Here is a 20,346-nt window from a genome sequence, read left to right on the forward strand (position 1 = left end):
GGCCTGAAAAGCTTGGGCCTTTCTTCAAGGCCCTTTACAACAGTATTAAGTAGGGAGGAATTTGAAAATTCTGAGATTAAGTACAACACACTTCACAGTCCTGTTGACTTCCTGAGTCTTAAAAAGGTGCTTCCGAAATATTAGGCAAGACAAAAAATTGACAGGACTTTGGACCTTGCAAAAGTTCAAAAGCTTTTAGTCTCCTGAATTTCTCTTCCGAAAGCAGCACTTACTAGCAAAGTTAACAGAAAAGTCAAGATATTTTCAAATGATTATGATAAATGTAGGTTGCTACACTGGAAAATTCTGGTTAAGAAAAAATATTGTACTGAATTCTCTGTAAATTAGTTCAATTCCCCAGTTCCTTTTGTCAAAATAGATCTAGGCTGTCAGTTTGAAATTCAGACGTTGAATGAGTGACTTTTCCCAAATCCATCTTCATCTCTGTCTATTGCTGTTTAGTCATCATTTTTTCCTGACCCACAAAGAAGACAAAATTCTGTTTATTTACATAGTTTATTGTTGTAAACATTAAAATTGTCTTTCTCAAAGAAAGAATTTATCAGAAAAAAAAAATCAGCGTCTCTAACTGTCATACACCATAGAAAAAAAGGCAGTGACTCATATCATGTGCCATACTGGAAATATACAAAGAAAAATACTACAGAATATGGCAATATTAAAATTCTTACTCAAACATAAAATAATATATTAACTGACAATTTTAGACATTAAAAAAATTCAAAGTGCTCAGTAATTTCCAGGGAGTTATGTATATTATAAGCACTCTGGAAACAGTCAAAAGCTGCTGCATGCAAGTTTTGTTTAGCTTTAGACAACAAAATAATCAAGATATAAACTTTCTTTTATCAACATCAACGGTACATACAACACTTACAAACAAGGAATGTTGGACGGTGTTACAAACACTATGTGTCCCTTTTGTCAGGATTTTCTGATGTGTAATACTTGTGCCCACCTATATTACAATTGAGAAAATGTTTAAGCTCAGATAACTACCAATCTTTATAAAATCTAACAGACTACATAGTGTCTGAAATACTATTTATATAATATAGACATTACTGAAGTAGCAAGTGCCTATAACATTTTCAGCCTAGAATCAACATGCTGGTCCCTTTATTGTGTAGTTATTATTATTACTTTTTTTTTTGCAAACACACTTATCTTTTAGAATTTGTAATATTTATTCATAAATAGGCACAAAATAATTTAAAAAGCCAAACTGCATTGGGTAAGTTTACAAGCCTTTGCCTTCTTCAACTCATGCCACCCACGCAACATTTAGTTTTACTATATATTACAGCTTTCTTTACAGCAGAAAACTTTGAAGTCTTTTAAAGGGCAATACTTGTGGGTTCCCTTACGATGTATGTGTGCGTGTTTGTTTGTGTGTGTGTGTGTGTGTGTATGTGTGTATTACATTTGTCTTAACTGCAACAACCAAACGTGGCCAAACATTTCCCATACATTAGGTATCTTTCTTCTGAATATTAAACTGAGTTTTAAACTGATAATAAAAAGTTTATACCACTGTATTGTGTGTAGTCCGTGTTCTAAATCCAGGATCCCCCGAGCCAAAATGCCCTTTCAGGTTCTGCCTGCAGGTTAGGAAATAGCAACAGTTTTTTGTTTTGTTTTGTTTTGTTTTTCTTTAGGGATCAAGGGGCTAAGGGGTTTTTCGAAGGGGTGGGGGCCAGCTAGAGCTGAACAGCTCAGGGGGATATCTCTGCCCTTGTGACTTGCCCCCTTTGGATAGTTTTAGGTTTCTTTCCAGTTCCTTTGAAGTGCATGGGAGAAGATCTTAGAAAGGTAAAGTGTCCAAAAAAAGTTTGTCAATTATTGCTGGCGGTGGTACCAAGTCTTCCAGTTTCAGGTAGAAAATGCGCTGTAGCCCCTGTGTGCAAAGGGTACGGAGTTCTGGGAGCTTCCCCAACAGTTTGGACAAATAGTTGGGGCGGTTCAACCCCCCATTATTGAAAGTCACGTGGTCTTTGAGACAATTTACAATCTTGTTTTGCAGTTCTTCCACTCTCTTGGGTTCCTTGAGCCCGTGTCTCTCTGCAGAAAACAATCAGAAACAAAAGAGGAATACAGAGGCAGTTAGCTAGCTGACAATACCAAGGAGGATCGATGGCAAGGGAAAACCGGGACAATCTTGCTGGGCAGTTCTGGAGAAGTGCCCTGCACCTGTGGTACTGACCTGTGACCATAGCCAGGGCAGCAATGCAGGAGAAGGCAGATATGTCGATGTTCATATTCTGCAAGTTGGAGGAGAATTCAACAATGGAATCAATCCATTCCCCAAAGCCACGAACGCATTGCAACCTGTGCAAGACCACCCCATTGCAAAAGATGAGTTTACCCTCCACTGGGTTGGACCTGCAATTAATACCAAAGAGAGAGAGGGAGAAAAAGAGAGAGAGAAAGCTAAACAACTAATTACTTGAAGAGCAATAAATGAGGGATTTAAGAGGCACCTAATTACCGAAGAGTTAATAAAATGTAGACCAGTGGACCTTGAATGGGTTTAATTTCATATCAAGAACGCCCCCTACCCCACCTCCATTCCATTCATCCAAGACTTCTGGGCTCACTCCTTCCCTTCTCTTCCTTTGGTCTACTCTACTTTCCCTCCTTTTAACCTCTTTTATTTCCTATTCTGTTCTCTTCTTCCCCCCCTTTGTTTCCTTTTTTCTCTTTCTTTTCTTTTGTTGATTCCTCCCTTCCTCCTTTCCCAGCCTCCCTGATTGCCTCTTCAGTTACCTGTATGCTAATCGCAGCACAAACAGTTCTAAGAAAGCCGATTCAAAAAGAAGGTCCTGGTCGGCTTTGGGCAAGTCAGCGAAGCCGGGTATCTTCTCGGCCCAGCCCCTGATGATCTCCATGGAGCCAGTCAGAAGATCATAGAATTGTTGGATATGCTGGGTGTCATCTCCACTCATCTGATAGTCAGGGTTCGCCTGGAACTGGAATTTCATTTTTAAAAGCACTTAATGAGGTTCTCTAAAATATATAACCCGTGAAATTGCTAACCCCAATTCTAGTAGGGGAGCCAGGTTTTTATAACAATTAAATCTCTCTCTGACCAGTACGGAAATTAGATGTTCTGGGGCAATTAATTCAATTAGGGATGGTGCTATGAGGTCGCTGCTTTAAATATGTAAATTACCATTTCCATACAAACTAAATACAGTGTCATCCAGCCCTGGGAAACGTTCATTCTTATCTCCACAAAACAATTGACACGTTAGTATTCATGCCAGTCCCAGAGTGGGTCTCGAGCAGAGACGCCCTTTGCAAATCTTAATAAAATTGTGGTGACTTTTAGGTTTGCCTGACATACTTCCAATTAAAGCCCACACATTTCTCACAGCTGGGGTAAAAGCTGGGGTAAAAGAGAACTCTACTTGATCCTCCCCGCCCCCCACTGCCATTCCTCACACCCTCTCTCTTCCCCTTCCCAGACCCCCAGGCAAGCCCCCACCCTGACAGTGCCAGACAGGATGAGGATTAAAGCGTCTCAGTGTAAGATTAGGGATAAAATCCAAAGGGGGTCCTTTTGCACCACCTCTGGTTTGGGCATCAGAGGCATTAGTGTGAGTGTGCGTGTGTGGACGGTGGCAGTGGGAAGAGGGCTCGCACGGATTTTGACCCCTGTAGCCTAATTTCTTCTCTTCCTTCCTCTGCCCTGTCTTCATGTCCATACCCCCAGCAACAGAGTTTGAGTGTCGGTCTGTCTCCTGTGGCTCTGCCCAGAGCAGTGAAACCACAGCCTTGCTTGTCTCCTTTATCCCTTGAGTCTGGGGGTTACTGATGGGTGTGGGGAGGGGGATCCTGCCCATCCGTCGGTTTGTCCACATGATACCCCCTCCAGCTTCTTACCCTGGAATAGTCCAGGCTGGTCATAGCCGGGTTGGAGTCGACATGGGCCCTGACGAGGGCACTGATCAGACTCACCGGGGGCGAGGGGGGAGAGGGCTCCTGTGGGCTCTTCGGTTTCGAAGGTAAACGACCTCTCCGGCCTTTTAAACTGTCCGTGCGAACCACTGCAAAGAAAGAGCCGGGTTAGCACCGCTTTTGCAAGCGGGACCCAGCTGCTACCGCAGCCCCTCCCGAGGGAAGGCCGCAGCCGCGGGGCGCCCGGCCCGGCGGCGCAGGGCCCCACTGCTTGTAAAACCTTTACTGTCGAGAAGCATAAAAAATGCGGGGTTGTTTTATGTCTTCTTTCAGATGGTCGTATAGTTAAAGAGGAGAAGAGCCTGGCGGCTCTCTCTAGTGCTGGCTGGGCAAGCAGGCAGCTAGCTGCTGGGTCGTGGAGGCCGGACATGGATTGGGGGAACCGGGAAACCTCTGGCTCTGGTAGTGGAAAGCAGGGTTGGGGTGGGAACCGCGTTTTCACAGGGCACAGACTGAGGAGTCGGCTGCTTACAGGAACCTACCTTCTTTGACCATCCCAACAGCCAGGCACTTCTGAAATCGGCAGTACTGACAGCGATTCCGGCGCCGCTTGTCCACTGGGCAGTTTTTATTTGCTAAACATACATATTTTGCGTTTTTTTGCACCGTGCGCTGCAAAAAGGAGACAATAGAGGCCTAAAATTATTTTTCTCTTTAAAATCCAGCAACCCAGGGAATCCAGAGACAATTTCTAAAAGCTGAGGTCTACACTCCCTCCCCACAAACAAACACATACACACACAACTCCTTTTATTTTTTTTCCTTTTCCTCTTCCTTCTCTTTTTCTTTTTCCTCCCCCCCCCCACCCCCAACCCCAGGGCATGTTACAGAAGAAAATTGATAGCGTTAACATTTGAGCTAACCTTGCCGCTCCTTGCTGTGTTTTATATGCCAAGAGAAGGAGAAGGAAACGCTCAGTAAATACAAATCCGTGGGCATTCATATTATTTACATTCCTTGGAGACCTTCTCTATTTAAAATGATAAGATTATTCAATCAGGATGGCGAAATAAAGAGATCACTTAATTTGACCATAGGGAATTCTGTTCCACTTGGTTAGCTCAGACACGGTTCTCTGTCCTAACCAATTTCAATCTGAGCAGAGAAGACAGCTCCGAGCACATGCAAATGACCCTTTTCCAACTCCCGCTGCAGCAACTTGGGGCGGAGGCCTGCGGGGTCGGCTACGTGCGGGGGATGCGACCCCGAGTCTCCCAGTCTTCCTACTTCCCTTTATCGGGCACCCGGATGCCCCCGCCTCCGCCCGTGGGTGGCTGCAGGGCAAACTGTGCGGACCCCGGGAGTTGGACACTCGGGAACCAGCTGGGGCTGGACTGTTTGGACCCAGGCAGAGCGCGCCCGCTGAGGCTCCGGACACTAGGGGGCCCCTACCTGTCTCCTCTGCCCCTGTCCTTGCTCACCTTAAAGAAACCTTTGCAGCCCTCACAGGTGCGGACGCCGTAGTGCTGGCAGGCCGCGTTGTCGCCGCACACGGCGCATAGCCCCTCGTTAGAGGGAGAGCCCCGCGACGGCGGTGAGGGCACCTGCGTGTCGAGCAGCTGCGACGCGTGGCCGATCTGCAGGCCAGGGAAGCCCATGGACGCGGGCTTTCGGATGGGGTTGGGCACAGCGAAGGTCTGCCCGTCCACCACGTGGTGGCTACCCGCCGGCTCCGGGTTCATGGGAACGTGCAGGGGCCCGTCGAAGCGCATCTGGCAGCTAGACACCGGGGTGCCAGGGGGCGACTGCTTAAAGGAGAAGAGGGAGAGGCGGGAGACCGGCGTTTTCCTCTGCTCGATCATGTGCGTAGTGGCCACGTAGTTCTGGTGGAAGTTGTGGAGGGAGCCTGGGTCGTCCCACATGGGGCCGTGCTGCACCTGGAAGCCCGGGGTGGTGGGCGTCGGGGGCGAGGAGGGCTTGTAGTAAACCGACCCGGAGTGCGGCATCATCTCCTCGGACTGGGGGGGCAGGTGGCTGTGTTGCTGGTAGTTGTGCATCTGAATGTCTTCTACCTTAATGGAGGACTGCTGTCCGGACAGGGGCATTTGGTACAAGCAAGGTGGCTTGACGTCGTAGCCTGTGCTGTAGTTGTCCATAAAGGTACTGAAGCTGGGGAGAGAAGTGGTGGCAGTGATTTCAGTGTTGGTGAGGTCCATGCTAAACTTGACAAACTCTGGAGTTAAGAAATCGGAGCTGTATTCTCCCGAAGAGTGGTAACTGTAGTTCTGAGAAGCGGGGCTGGCTCCTTGAGGCGAGGACCCATACTGCGCCTGAACACAAGGCATGGCTGGAAATGAAACAGGGTAATATACACTCAGCCTGGTCAACTGAACACTTTCTCCCGGGCTCGGGCACACCTGGAGCTACACCAGCAGCTTGCCGCGATCAGAGAGCATGTAGGGGCGCGAGAGCAGGGGTGGCGAGCGAATGCCGCGGAGCAAAACAGTGCAGGGCGTGGAAAGGCTGATCAAATAAAGACCCAGAGCTAGAAAACTACTGAGGGTCTCCATTCCCGCATATTTCCAAATGCCTCCCCCTTCACCCCCTTTTATGGACAATCCCGCTAAAATGAACCTTTCAGTCTGAAGCACAGGTTCAGCAAGCTCATTCTAGAAATGAAGTTGAATTGCCCAACGAGAAAGTTGTTCCAAAAGGCGATGGGTCGGGGAAAACCTTAAGTTACAGGGTTCGCTGATCGTGTAGCCCTGTGTCTTGATACTTAGGGAACTCCCGGGAGGAAAAGAAAGAAATCAAGTTGCACTAACCTTCAGCCGAGTTACTGGCGTTTTCGAGGAAATTAAAGGTGGACAGTGTCGTAATTCAATGAAGGACAAAGTTTCCAAGATTTTTAGAAAAGCAGTGGGAACTCCAGCCTGTCAAATCTCCTCCCTGAAATACAGACACAGAAAGCTTCAGGGTGATTTTCCGGACAGACTCCGCCAGGCATCTGTGGACTCACCAGGCAGGCCCTTCTATGCCTTCTGTGATTGTTTCATTGGAAATTTGTGTGCAACCTTCACCAAACTTGGCAGTTGAAATGAATGGTAAAAGAGGTGGCGGGAAACAACAGAAATGCCACCTATTGCCCTATGTAAATCTTTCAGAGAGAATTCTGAAGGAGCAAAGGTATTCCATGTACTTACTTAATACTTATGATGTAATAAATTAGCCCCTTTGCTAGGGTGTATGGGGGTGGTGGAAGAGGAATGTCATTTCCATTTTAGTTTAATTCAGACCCGAATAAGAAGCAACTAGAGTTTAATAAAATATAGCATTGGAACCTTCTCAATTTTTTTTCCTTTGGTGAAATTGGTTTTTCTTTGGGGAGAAGGGAAGAACGTAGAAGTCAAGAATATAAAATTTCCCCCTCCACACGAGTTCCAAAATGTTAGCAAGGCCTGGGCAGCCCCGAAGGCAATCTGATTGGAAGCGGCTGGCTTTCCTAAATTCTTTTGACAGGGCACTAGGATTAGGGATACAGGTGAACTGGCATTCACTTCTCCAGGAAGCTTATCTTTCAACATCTTTAATGACCAAGGGGTTGGAACATAGGACCCTACTTTTCCAAGAGCATCTTAGGTCAATCGCAGAGGGTGGGCAATGCTGCTTATCTAGTGTTGGCACCAAAGTTAGAAGCGCTTCCAACCATAGCAAGCTGAACACCTTCCCTATACAGCCTTCCACAGTCTGCCTACTTGCTGGAACAAGGCATTCTTGTATCCTAGTAATTTTCAGATGTTCGCACTTGGAAGGCATTCTAAAGCATAGACAATCTTACTAGTAGTGAAAAAGAAAGCCAAACATCCACTCCTTCTGTTCTCCTTATGCCCCCCTCCAGAATCTTTCTTCATGGGGGTGGGAGGTTAACCCGAAAAAGTAGAAAGAAAGAAGACTCTTGACCGCGCCCCTCCCCCCTCCCCAGCCCTTGAGAGATAAGCCTGTGCTAGATATTAACCCCCTGGTAACTTCACAGCTTCATAACTGTGGTCTTTACATATTCTCTGTTTCTCTCCGACATATTCACATACACAAGCGCGGCATACGTCAAAACCAGAAATTTCAGGCAACTTAGTAACAGGACACTCTACGCTCCGCTCCCCCCTTACTCAACAATAGCCAGGAAACGCTGGCACGCTGGCCAGTCGCGGTGACACAGTTCCCAAGCAACACGTAAAGAACTTTCTCTCTCCCTCTTACTTTGTGGGCAGCGTTCAGGCCCCTCTTACACACAGGACTTGGAGTCCCTGTATCCAAAGGCCACAATCAATTCCGCACTAAGAGCAAACTTTGCGCACATTTCCGCGGGCAGGTCCGCAGCTCACCGAACTATGCAAGTCTCTTTTCCACGTCCACCAATGAGGAGCGTGGAAGCCTATGTTGGGAGCCAACTCTCCGCTAGAGCCACAGCTAGGATACGGACAAATGCCCTCCGTAGCGGCGAGCAACTACTGCCCATTCTCCGGCCCCACTCGCGCTCCGCGCTTCTGGCGCCCACTTCCAGAGAACGTGTACCACACATATGGAAAGAAGAGACGTGCAAAACAAGGATAAAAAAAGAACGCGAGCTGCACAGGCTGCACTACTCACTTAGGAGTTCACCGCGTCTCTCTTCATTCATTCAACTCCGCCGAAGTGTAGTTCCCTCTGGGAGTCCGGGTGCAGGGTCGGGGAGGGGTGGGCGAGAGTGGCTAAGGGACCCGAGACGCCGAGAGCTGGGAGGGAGCAGGGGAAGGCGGCCAGCTGGGCTGGCGTGCGGGACCGCGGAGCCTTGCGCTAGCCGCCGGGCGGACTGGCCCTGGCCGCCAATGTGCCTTTGTTTATGTGGCTCGCACTGCCGCTGCCAACATGCACCTAAAGTCTCCGCGCGTCAGCGCGCGTCAGCAGCCTGTCGCCCAATCGCCGCGCCGCGGCTCTCCCCAGACTCCTGGCCGGCGCTCGCTTTGGTATATTTCCGACCTGACGTCACGAGCAGGGCTGATTTTAAGGTGGGAACCGCTCTGGGTTCACCTTGGTAGCTAGCTTGGTTTTTCTTTTTCTTTTCTCTCTTTTTTTTTTTTTTCCGAAAGAGGTGTGACCTCTCCACTCAGGTCCGCGCAGCCCACAGAGGCGCAACATCTCACCCACCTCCCTAAACGTGCGCCACCTTTGCCGCCCCGCCGCTCACACGTGGGGGAGGGTGCAACAAAAGCCGACCGGAAGGGAACCCTGGCGTGAGCCAGGTAACCAGCACCTGGAATCGCATGTGATGGGGTGCGCGTGGCAGCGCCCTAACCTCACCCACCCACAATCGTCACCACCATTAGTGGAATCGCGTACACATGTCCGATGACACGAGACGCTCAGAGGGCTCAGGCAATTGGGATGGGATTTCCCTAGCCCGGTGCATCTCCCTCTTCTCCCTTTTCCTGTCCCTGGCCGCCTCCTCCTCTGGCATCTCTCTCTCTCTCTCTCTCTCTCTCTCTCTCTCTCTCTCTCTCTCTCTCTCTCTCTCTCTCTCTCTCTCTCTCTCAGACACACAGACACACACACACAGGGAGTCAAAGGTGGAAGGGACTAGGTAGGGGCTATTTCTGCTCCTTTCTTTCCTTTCAGTACCCATGTGCGAATGAGGACTTGTGCGTGGGAAAAAGAGTAGAGGGGAAGGGAGGGGGTAGGCAGTGGTCCAGCCCTTCAGGGACCCCAAAAGTCAGAGTGAGGCGTCGTCCACTTTCAATTTTGCACACAATGCAGCCGAGCAGCGGGCAACAGGTGCGCCTTCTGCAGAAAGATGCTCCAATCTCACCTTTTGCCAACTCTAATACTTTAGACACTCCTCGGTGCCCTCCAACTCCAACCCTTCCACAAGTTTAAGGTAAATAAATCGACCCTCCTCTAAAGCACAAGGGCTCTCGCGGTTTCCACCTGAGAGCCAAAAGGGAAAGACAAAACATGGGAAGAGAGGGTAGAGTAGCTCCGCTGAGCCCTGCCAGTAGAGGGGCCTTGGCAGGCTGTGGGAGCGTGTCGCACCCCCACAGCCCTCCCAGTCGCCGCCAACTCCGTTTAGCAAGTCAATCCGCCCGCCACGCTGAGGGCGCAAGGCGCTCTCTAGCAAAGAAAACGACGCTTCTCCCAGGAGCGAACCCCCTTGCGGGTCCCTCGGCCGTAACTGGGCGGGCCTTTGAGGGCTTCTCCCGCGGGGCTGAAAGAGGCAGGGATGAGGGGAAGGAGTGTTCGGGGGCGTCTTCCCTCTTTGCAGGCACGGTTCCAGCCGCCCCGCCTCCCTCGTCGGGGCTCGCTTCCAAGCTGCTGGGGCGCTTTTGTAACTCCCCTCCCCCATCCTGGTATTCCTGGTATGGGCCGAAAGCGCCATGGCACTATCCGCGCTGCTGAGCTGCTCAGTTCTAATCTGCACCTCCGCCTTTGCGGGTTCCCCGCCTCCTCCAGTTCCCCTGAGGCTGGAGAGGCTTAGCCATTAGGTGCCCTGCGACCGCCCTGGCAAGCCGCAGGCTCTTCTGCACAGCAATTTCGGGAAAACCTACGTGACCACCTTAAGTTTCCCCCAGATGTTGCGACTGCCGCTACTGCTACCACCGCCGCCGCGGCTCAGCGATGCCCTAGCGGGCGCGAGAAAAAATAAGACCAGGAAGTGTGTGTGTGTGTGTGTGTGTGTGTGTGTGTGTGTGTGTGTGTGTGTGTGTGTGTGTGGTGGCGGGTGAGGCTGTGTGAGTAGGGAGGTTAGGGGAGGAAGGCGAAGAATAGCTTATTAGCATGAGCTCGGTAGCGTCAGAGACCCGTGGGCAGAAGCGATTCCACGCGAACGAAAGGGAAAAAGTGAGAGTTTGGAGAGCAGGGGAGAAGGAAAGGGGTGGGGGTGGCGGTGACGCAGGGGCGCAGGCATTGACGCACCCGCTCGGCTGGGCCCAAAATAGAAGCAGCTCTAGCTCGGTGGCGCCCTCCCGGGTTCCCTTCCCCTTCCGCCAGGGAGCAAGCCGGCCACGGCCAGGGGAAGCTTTCCTTGATCCCAGCGGAGGGCCAGGCTCCCGGTAGCTATTTTCAGGCAAACTCAAGCGCAGCCACGCTGGGGTGGCAGTTATTATTTTTTAATATATTCCTAGGAAAGCGGAGGCCAGGAGAACTTTAAGGTTGTGACTGTTACCCTCTATACACAAATAGGCACATCTAAGTAGATACATTTCCTCCTCATTTTCCCCTCCCTTAATGCCATTACAAAAACAAACAACAAAAAAGCACTTGGCTTTTAGCGTGGGTTGAGTCTGGGGACAACTTGAGAATTTTCTCCCAGAGAGTGGAAAAGTGTTCTGGAGTTCTTAAAATGAACTCCAAGGAAGACATACTGTGATGTCTGTGATATTCTGTAACAGCAACCTGTCGAAAGACTGGTTTCTTGATAACAGAGCCTTTGCTTAAGTCTTAATGCACTCAAGATGGAGAGGCAGTTTCCACAGCAGCTTATTATAATAATTATTTTTAACTGGGAATGAAATGATTAAATATAACATTAAAATAAGAGAAAAGGTGAACTTTTTCCTTCTATCCTGCAATCCGTAAAAGAGTTCTCTGTTCTCTTCCAAGCCCTATTCTAGTTCCTGAGAAGAGTTACTTCTTAGGAAGACACACCGGACGCAAGACTGAAAAACTCACTTAAGCCAATTATTGGATCAGCTACTTCTTAGGCTGGCGTTTTTGGTAGGACTCGGGTGTGCTCGAAGTGATAAGGATCTAGCACAGGCATTAGAAACTGTGAAGACGAGCCGCGCCAAAACTACATACTCTTGTTTCCCCACCAGATTCTGATGGAACAAAGTCTCAGTAGAACCGCCCATGTCTGTAATTGATAGCTGCTGACAGTAGGGGGCCCGACTCCACAACGTTGGGGAGTATCACACACACACACACACACACACACACACACACACACACACACACACACCACCACCACCACCACCACCACCACCCTCCCCCCACCCCCCAGCTATTTACTACTTAGGCCAAGCCAGAGGAGACCATGCTGCAGGCCCAAATATTCATATTGTGGTGGAATTCATAAATAACTACAAATCTTTGATTCTCTTCTATTTTTTTCTGGGAAATGGAAACAGTTTAATACATCTTATTAGGTTCACAATAGATTTTCTTTATTTCGTCCTGCTCATGTTTCACTTACTGTTAGGTCACAGGGGGAAAAAATCAAAATGGTAATAAAATTTCACATTTTATCACCAAGCAGTTCAAACTGGCATACAGTTTGGAAAAATGAAAGCATGTTTTAAAGTCCTATGATTACATGTTTAAATAAATTATAGTTTAGAAGAGGATTCCTGTGGGTGTATTTGCTAGTACATAAGAGAATGCTTTTGTGCATAGACATTTAATTACACACATAATGGAATCAAAATGTAGAATTGAACAACCTTTTAGAAAATGTTAAAATGATGCTTTAGGCTAAAAGAAACTGAAATTCTGTATTTATATGACTGCAAGCCTTCAAGATTCTTGAACATAAATAGATTCCTGAATATAAACTATTTTATAACTCAATTAAAATGACAATAATGTTTTTGGAGGACCCAGAATCTAATTTTAAATTATTGTCATGTATGAATGTGTAAAGTTACCCCAAAATGATGGTTTATTTCCTTAACAATTTAAAATAAATGAGAGTAAAAATTGACCCTATCTGTAAGTAGCTCCTATTTTTTGAAACCAACTAAAATAAATTTAAAATTATTATTACTGTCAATATATACTACTATTACATAACCTGAGAAAAGCATTTAGGAAAGTAATGCTACTATATTATCTTTTATCATAGTAACCAATATTAAGCAGAACATACTGGCACATGCATGGAAAAATATTTGTATAAAAAAATCAATATAATGAATACATACACTCACATATAAACCAAAACATTTTATTTTGCACATGTCTAGGCAGATTATACTTAATAAAATTGAGCTTTTGGTATAATTTAAAAAGCAAACATGGATGTAATCCCATAGGATTTTCTAACTTAATGCATGGAAAAGAGGCCTTTAGGGATTTATTTCACTAGTCTCCCAAAATGAACTCAGAGTAGCCCTTAGAATTCAGATATAGTGAATATATAGTACATACATGTTATGAAGTAAGAGGCGGGGTAACTTTAGGACATTCCATAATAAAATTACTTAATAGAACCTATTTTAAACATAAAAATGAGATATGTATTTTAAGTTACATTTGGACAAACTGACATTTATGGCATTCGTTGCCATTTGGCAGGAAGTTTTACTTTAGTCATAGAAGAAAAATATTTTTACTCTGAAAAACTCAGTTTCTGAAAATACAAAATCCTTTTCCTATATTGAGGGCTTTTGGTTTTTTGCTTTTGCCATTTCATTTGCATTAACAGAAAATTAACCAACTAATAGTTTGTTCTGTTCTTATAGGATGCTTAGAGAACAAGTTAATTGCTTAGCTGATATTCACATTTTGGATAGTTGTGGCTTTTATTCATCTCATTTTTCACCAAAAAATCACTTAACGCAAAGACTTTAAAAAGTCTTTCTTCCTTCTAATCAGAACTCAGTTCTAGAAATGTGTAAAGATGTGCAGAAGAAAGCTGGACTTTTTCTCTAGAAGCATCTACTTGTAAATTAAAATTATAAAACCGAACATATGGTAAAACCTCATGCCACTCAAAAAGTAGTTTGCATAATAAAAATCCTTCACTTTTTTCTCTACTGCTTGACTATCAGAAACCATCTCTTACATACTTGCTTTTAAATTAAGCACCTAATATTTTCTTTTTTATTGTGGTAAAATACACATAACATAAAATTTAACCATCTTAACTATTTTTAAGTATACAGATCAGAGGTGTTAAATACATTCACACTGTTGTGCACCGATTACCACCATCCATCTCCAGAACTCTCATCTTATAAAATTGAAACTCTATAGCCATTAAACAATAACTCTCCATTTTACCCCCTTCTCTGACGCTGGCAATTACCAGTATTTTCTTCTGTAACAATTCTTTTTGATTAAGCGAGTTTTGGGTTTAGATTTCATTGCTACTTTCAGTAAACATGGGAGTCATTACAATGTATGAAGTCCTAAAAGGCATTTTAAAAATTGTGAAAAATAAGTTGCTATATGCTAAAAAAAAATATCTGGGACACTTGAAATTTTAAAAATAGCTATTAACATTAGTAACCATTACAGTGTTATATAGCATTTTCTTTAAGTAGATAAAGAAACATACACTTTGCAATAGTTTTTATGTGTGTATCTTAGCTGGCTAGTTGTTGTTTTATTTTTAACGATAAAATAACTACTTTATGATTCTTTCCTCAAGCAAACTGGTGGATAGGAACTCCTCAGTTTAATAAGAAATAAAGGTATGATATTGATATATTACAACAAAGAAATATATGCCTGTTTTCTCATCATAATTCTGCAATTATCAAGCCTACAATTTTAACACTACAAAAGTAACTTATAGCAAGGACCCTTGTGGTGATAAGTAATAAATCTAATTACCATTTCCTTTGAATAGATGTAATACAAATTTCATTGCTCACTTAAAAGTTCTAAAGTTAACAGCATAAACTTGAAGTTGAGTAATTAAGTAATCCTTATATAGACACTTATTAAAGTATTTATACATATTATCTTAAATCTACATCTATCATTTTGCCAATTAAAATTAGGACTTTAATTGCAATTAAGTAATTTAATTGCCAATTGAACAGCAAAATTGCTAAGTGACTAATTTTAATGCCTATTTTAATTACCAATCATGACTGGGGAGGGAGCTAATCAAGTTACATCAAGCAGTACCAGAGTAATGATGTGAAGAAAAAAAAAAAAAGTAGAACAAACATTCAAGGCTACATGCTTTAAAAAAAAGCATAAATTAAATAAATGCAAACACAATCTTATAAATGTATAAAAATACTGTATTTCAATATCTGAATACAGAACATGAAAGAGAGAACAAGGTTAATTAAAGAAGCCCCTGTCAATCTTCAAAGTAAGGAAAACAAGGTCAAATTTGTATGTGGTATTTACACGGCACTCACACTAACCAAGATAAAAACAAAACTGCATATAGCTGAGAAGAAAAGACTGTTTCCTGCTTGCCTAGTTAAATATTTACAGGTTGACAGTTAAAAAAAAATTCTTTAAAAAATGAAATGCTATAAAAGAGAGAAATAAGTTTGCAATGCAGCAATGTGGGGTTTAAATCTGAAAAGCAAACAGGGCCAGTGCAGTGGGACTATACACTCTTTCCTGCTGGCTCTCCTCCCCACACCCTTTAATTTAAATGAAGAGTTCTATTAAAGGCCTAATGCCTATCCATAACTTGTCCCATGTCACCTTGAGAAATGCAGAAATCTGCCCTATTTTAAATGTTTTAAAATATTCATGAGTAAAAACCATAAGAAAGCAACTAAGGTTATATAACAATCAAAATTACTTAGAGCATGGGGGATATACCTTGTCCTAATAGTATTTCTTCATTTTTCAGTTAAAACAAACATGCCAGCTGAAGATAAAGGCAGTAAACCACCAGCAGGCAACCAGAAATACTAGTGAAAATCTTCTTGGCAATACAAACACATTTTCAAAAGTTTTCATATCCAAACTAATTCTCATATTAGCAACATGGAAGGGCAATATTGAAAGAGGGAGGTGGAGTGGAAAGCTCAAAAAAATAGAAAGCGATTCCCTGATAGACAATAACAATGCTAATATTTTCCAGCTATAGGGATCGCCTTGCAGACAGCCACCTCATTTAGAGTAACAATAGAAATCCATCAAATCTTCATATAAAATAAAAGCCAAGATGCAAGATACATATCTTGGTTTTGTTACTGTATATGTATACCAAAAATACACATAGTTTATGTCTACAAAAGGGCCGGAAATTATTCATGAACTAAATGTAATGTTATAACTTGAGAAAAAGCAAATAGTCCTGGTTAGGATTTTATTTACTAATGGACTTGAATTCCAAAATGAAGCACAGCAGAACTTTCGGCCTGGCTTTTGAAGGAGGGACACGTTAACAATCATAAAGCCTAACAAAAGGCTGTAATATCTGCTCATGACAATAACAGCTTTATAAGGTGAGTTCTGTGTGGCTGATTGGAGCACACAGTCACTGTCTATTCAGAAGTCATGGAGATGGAGTCATTATTGAGAAGATCACTACTGATCAAGGCTAAAATTCATTGAGTGCTGATGTTACAGAAAGAAATAAAATCTCAGCCATTGAAAGATTACCAAAAATAGCCCCCAGAAAAGGTTGCCAGAACTCGGATATATCTTAATTTGTTCTGTATAAGATTTTCAGCTATACACAAAAGATCTTATATTATTTGATAATAATTATCAAAATTATTGCTCAAGCACTAAGTATTAGGTTGGTGCAACAGTAATTGCGGTTTAAAAGGTTAAAAATAATTGCAAATACCGCAATTACTTTTGCACCAACCTACTAAATTACCAACCATTACAAAAGGAGAAACATCTTGTAATTTCAAAATGATTCTGAAAGGACATGACAAACTTTCAAAATGTTAACCTTCTGAAGCTTGATATGACTGAGAATATGTACTTTTTTAGACGGTTTATGTCTATTTTGTGTATTTTGCTACTCTGTCAGTTCACATGAATGAATGTGGTTTACATATTGTTGGAAGCACGATCTTTTAAAAGTTACCATGTCTATAGCTTTCGGATATTCCTTAATAGGTAAAAGTAAAAAATGTTGTAGTGAGTTATTTTACTTTTTTTACCCTTAAGTTTCATGTGTTTCAGCATTGCCTCTGCATTAGTGAAGGATAAAGGAAGGATACAGTAAAAGACACCATGTCTATAATTTGAAATTAGAGACAATAAATTAAACATATTGTTAATCACCAGGATATTTAAAAATAAGACCTGTGAAATATTACAGAATCATTTCACTAGAATCTAAGCAATGACCTCAGTATGCTGTCACAGACATGGGGGGGAAGGGTGGTGGTGGTGGAAAAAAATGACCAGTACCACCACATACATGATTCAAGTTGAAGTAGACACACTGCATGTGTGGGGGTGTGTTTAGAAAAGGGTTTGCTGAAGAGGTCATCCTCATATTTCATATTTCTAAGCACTGTTTTCTGTAAGTTACTTTCCAAAGTTGAAGAATGAGGTTTTGTTTTAAACATAATTTCAAATAGTTTCATGAATAGATTTAGGAGTTATATTGAAAGGACCCGCAGAATACCTATTTTTCCTAGGAGTCCTTTAATTTTTCTGGGTTCCAAAAGTATGGTGTTCCTAAAAATTGCTAACTCTTAAGTAACTAACTCTGGGAATCATATTTTCCATTTCTTCACACCCTCATAGATTACTAGTTGGTGGTCTGATTGGCCATTTCCAAGACAACAGTTTTGCTAAACTTTATAAACTTTGTATCATCCAGAGGTGGGAGGGGGGGAAGGCAACACAGAAACAGATTTCACACCAGAATGATTTGACAGATCCCCTCAAACTACAAATAGATGTAGAATTTGAAATGTGGCTCTGTAGCTCAATTTATATCACAGAAACTGTGAGATGCTATCTTCATGTTGTTACAACGTATCAGGTCAAGGGATATAAATTGTACCAGGTAATTCATTTTGCCGTTCAGAGAGCCATTAAGTTCCTCCCAGAATATATGTGATTGATATCCCTGGAGGTGAAAGGCTAAAAGAACCATATGGCAACATGTTGCATTCCGTATGCTATCTGCCCATCCGTGCTTAAGCTGCCATTAGCAACATCTGTACTTTACGGAAATCCAGCTGCGCCGACGCCGGCTGACGGAATTGTACTTGGGGGGGAAATCTAGTTTAGCGCCATTAACTTGAGACTTAGAGTCTATCTACCAGGACGGATGGAAGCTTTCACAATTAGACGAGACGACACAAATGCTTTATTAAAGTTTAATTTTGAACTCCCAATTAGCGAAACTGCGTTACAAATCGATTGCAATTTCCTAGAAGGCAGAGCAAGTTCTCTGCCTGCCTGCCACGTGCGAGAAGCTCCAGAGTAAGCTTTCCCAGCTCCCGGCAGCTGAAAGGGGAGGGTTCAGAGCTGGTCACCGCATCCCAGGATGTCCCTAAAATCCTTGCCAGCCCCTCCTTCCGCAGTACGGGGGCGTAAAAGAACAAATCCCGCAGTGGGGGTGGGGGGGGCGAGAAGGGAGGACTCGAAAGTCCCAGGCTACCGGAGGGAGGCAATGGGTGAGTGGGTGGGGGAGGGGCGGCTGGAGGCTGCTGGGGGTTGGGATGCTCTCTAGCATCTTGGCCTTTCGGGAGGAGCCTCATCTAGTCACGCAGAAGTTTCTCTTTCGCTCTTCGCGCTACACACCCACATTGGCTTCCTGCGCTCAGGCCAGAAGGACGGAGGAGTTCGGCGATAGGAGTCCCGGAAGCATTGTCGGGCGTTCACACCCACCCCAGCTACCCTCCCCCACTCCAAACAAAGCCCCGTTCTGGGTGCAGGATACGTTACCTGCCCGGCGCTCCCGGCCCCTCGGTCACCGCATCCCCCGCTGGGCGCGCCTTGTGAGGATCCCGCTCCCCGGGACGCAAAAAGTGGTTGCCCCCGGCAGGTTAACCCCCCTCACTCACCGTGTTAGGGGGGAATGGGGGAAACGGGGTAAGTGCAAGCGGAAGCTGGGACAAAGGGAACTTACTGATAAAATAAAAAATAAACGAATAAATAAGAGCAGCTGGCGGGGTCCAGTCCCGGCCTGGGGCAGAAAAGGCAGGTCACCTTTCGGGGGGTCGCAGGCGGGAGGGAGGGGTGTCGGGGAGCGGCCACCCGCCCCCCTCCCCCAGCTCCCAGCGGCGGCGGCAGCTGCACACACAGGAGCCCATTGTCGAGGGCGCCCAGCGCGCAGTCCCGTGGACTCGGCCCCGCGGCCAAGCGCGTCAGCGGCCCCGTCAGCCCGGCCGGGCTCCGTGACGCGCGCGCAGCCCTCTCTATAAATAACCCGCCGCCGGGAGGCTCGCGCGGGCTGCTTTCCAGTGACGCCGGGGGCCAGGCGCGGGAGGAGGAGGGCGAAGGAAACAATAAAACCGCCCGCCGACCTCCCCAGCCTCCCTCCACCCTCCTGCGGCCTCCCCCCGGCCTCCCCCCAGCCTCCCCGCCGTGCTCCCCAGGCCCCGCACGGAGAGGTCACTCGCGAGCGGGAAAGACCGAGCCGAGCCAGCATCCTCCCATCCTGGTGGGACAACCGAGGGTCGGCACCTAACCAGGATGACTCCACGCGGGGGAACGGGAGACAGGAGGGAACTTGGCCACGAGTTTAGAAAAGGGGTCGAAGTACTTACTCCCAGATTGATTTAGAACACTTGAAGCTTTTTCTCTGGTCTCCCACACCCATTCTAGTATGGATAGGCTGTGTGTGTGTGTGTAAATCCTCGATTCAAAACAACAAAAAACTTGCATCTTAAATGTCCTGATCTAGCATATTTTAAAGTATATCCGTGTGTTTGCATCGCATGGGGTTCCTCCTACATCCCGTTCTATATCTGGACCATATCCTTTCTTTCCTCAAACTCCACTTGAATTCTTCATCTAGGTTTTTGTGGGGCCAGGCCCCACGTTACCCTGTTAATTTGGGGAGTTTTCTAAAGGGTGCCTAGTAGAAGCAGCGTGGGCATGCATTCCAGGACTCATGCTCTCTGTCCCAGAGCATTTTGTATGTCTTTTTGGTCTTGAGCATAGCATAGGCCTTGAACATAGAACAGGCCTTGAACATAGAACATTGGAATTTTTCAAAAGTCTGTAATCTTTCAATGTTCTGGAGTTTCATCAAAGCTGACAAAGGGGGCTTTCTCTATAGGTAAAATTTGGGGGAGAATTTCTGTTTTAGCTTCCATACTTAGGAAACTCTATCCCACACCCTGACACTTTTGCCCATTAAGGTGCCCATATACAACTGGAAGTAGTCTATTTTCTTGGGAGTATCAGTTAATGGACTAGTAAGACAATATCTCCTGGTAAGCAAAATGTCTCAGATAGATGAACTCCAAATTTTCTAGGATGCTGATATATAATTGCAAGCAAAGTTTGGAGTGAGCTGGCATGGATAGAGTTAAAAGAATTGGGGAAATGATTCACAATGGAGACAAAATGGTACCATGAAGGGTTCGCTGGGCTGAGAGGTAGAAGACTAGGGAATTCTGGTTTTAATTATGTCTTCATTGTATCTCTCTGTGCCACCTTGCAGAAGTCACAGCCTTTCTCTGCCTCAGTTTTCTCAACTTCAAAATGAAGGAGTGGTGTTTTCTAAGCCCCATTTCAACACTAACATTCTAGGACACTAAAGGA

At 45.1% G+C, this 20,346-nt stretch overlaps 1 protein-coding gene across 6 annotated transcripts; it reads right to left on the reverse strand.

The window, feature by feature from the left end:
• Positions 1-509: 509 nt before the first annotated feature.
• On the reverse strand, positions 510-18,820 carry NR4A2 (nuclear receptor subfamily 4 group A member 2). 6 transcript variants are annotated; one of them, XM_081051601.1, is made up of 8 exons: positions 18,704-18,820; positions 6,747-6,870; positions 5,403-6,268; positions 4,464-4,593; positions 3,907-4,070; positions 2,788-2,990; positions 2,225-2,403; positions 510-2,082 (listed from the first exon to the last, which is right to left on the reverse strand). In XM_081051601.1, the coding sequence occupies exons 3-8, from the start codon at positions 6,264-6,266 to the stop codon at positions 1,826-1,828; spliced, it is 1,797 nt and encodes a 598-aa protein (XP_080907727.1). In that variant the 5' UTR covers positions 6,267-6,268; positions 6,747-6,870; positions 18,704-18,820; the 3' UTR covers positions 510-1,825. The 6 variants fall into 6 exon arrangements, with proteins under 6 accessions (XP_080907727.1, XP_080907725.1, XP_080907724.1 ...); XM_081051599.1 differs by lacking the exon at positions 18,704-18,820 and adding an exon at positions 18,520-18,660; XM_081051598.1 differs by lacking the exon at positions 18,704-18,820 and adding an exon at positions 8,569-8,809.
• Positions 18,821-20,346: the final 1,526 nt, after the last annotated feature.

Source organism: Rhinolophus hipposideros (genome assembly GCF_964194185.1).
Source record: "Rhinolophus hipposideros genome assembly, chromosome: 6".
Lineage (NCBI taxonomy): Eukaryota > Metazoa > Chordata > Mammalia > Chiroptera > Rhinolophidae > Rhinolophus > Rhinolophus hipposideros.

What these genes read in the sequence shown, in the direction of transcription:
- NR4A2 (XM_081051601.1), bottom strand. Translation starts at nt 6,266, where the DNA reads ATGCCTTGTGTTCAGGCGCAGTATGGGTCCTCGCCTCAAGGAGCCAGC. An exon ending in CCAGCCTGGACTATTCCAGG is followed by an intron (nt 2,991 to 3,906) that starts GTAAGAAGCTGG and finishes ATGAAATTCCAG; the next exon opens with TTCCAGGCGAACCCTGACTA. An exon ending in GTGCTGCGATTAGCATACAG is followed by an intron (nt 2,404 to 2,787) that starts GTAACTGAAGAG and finishes TATTAATTGCAG; the next exon opens with GTCCAACCCAGTGGAGGGTA.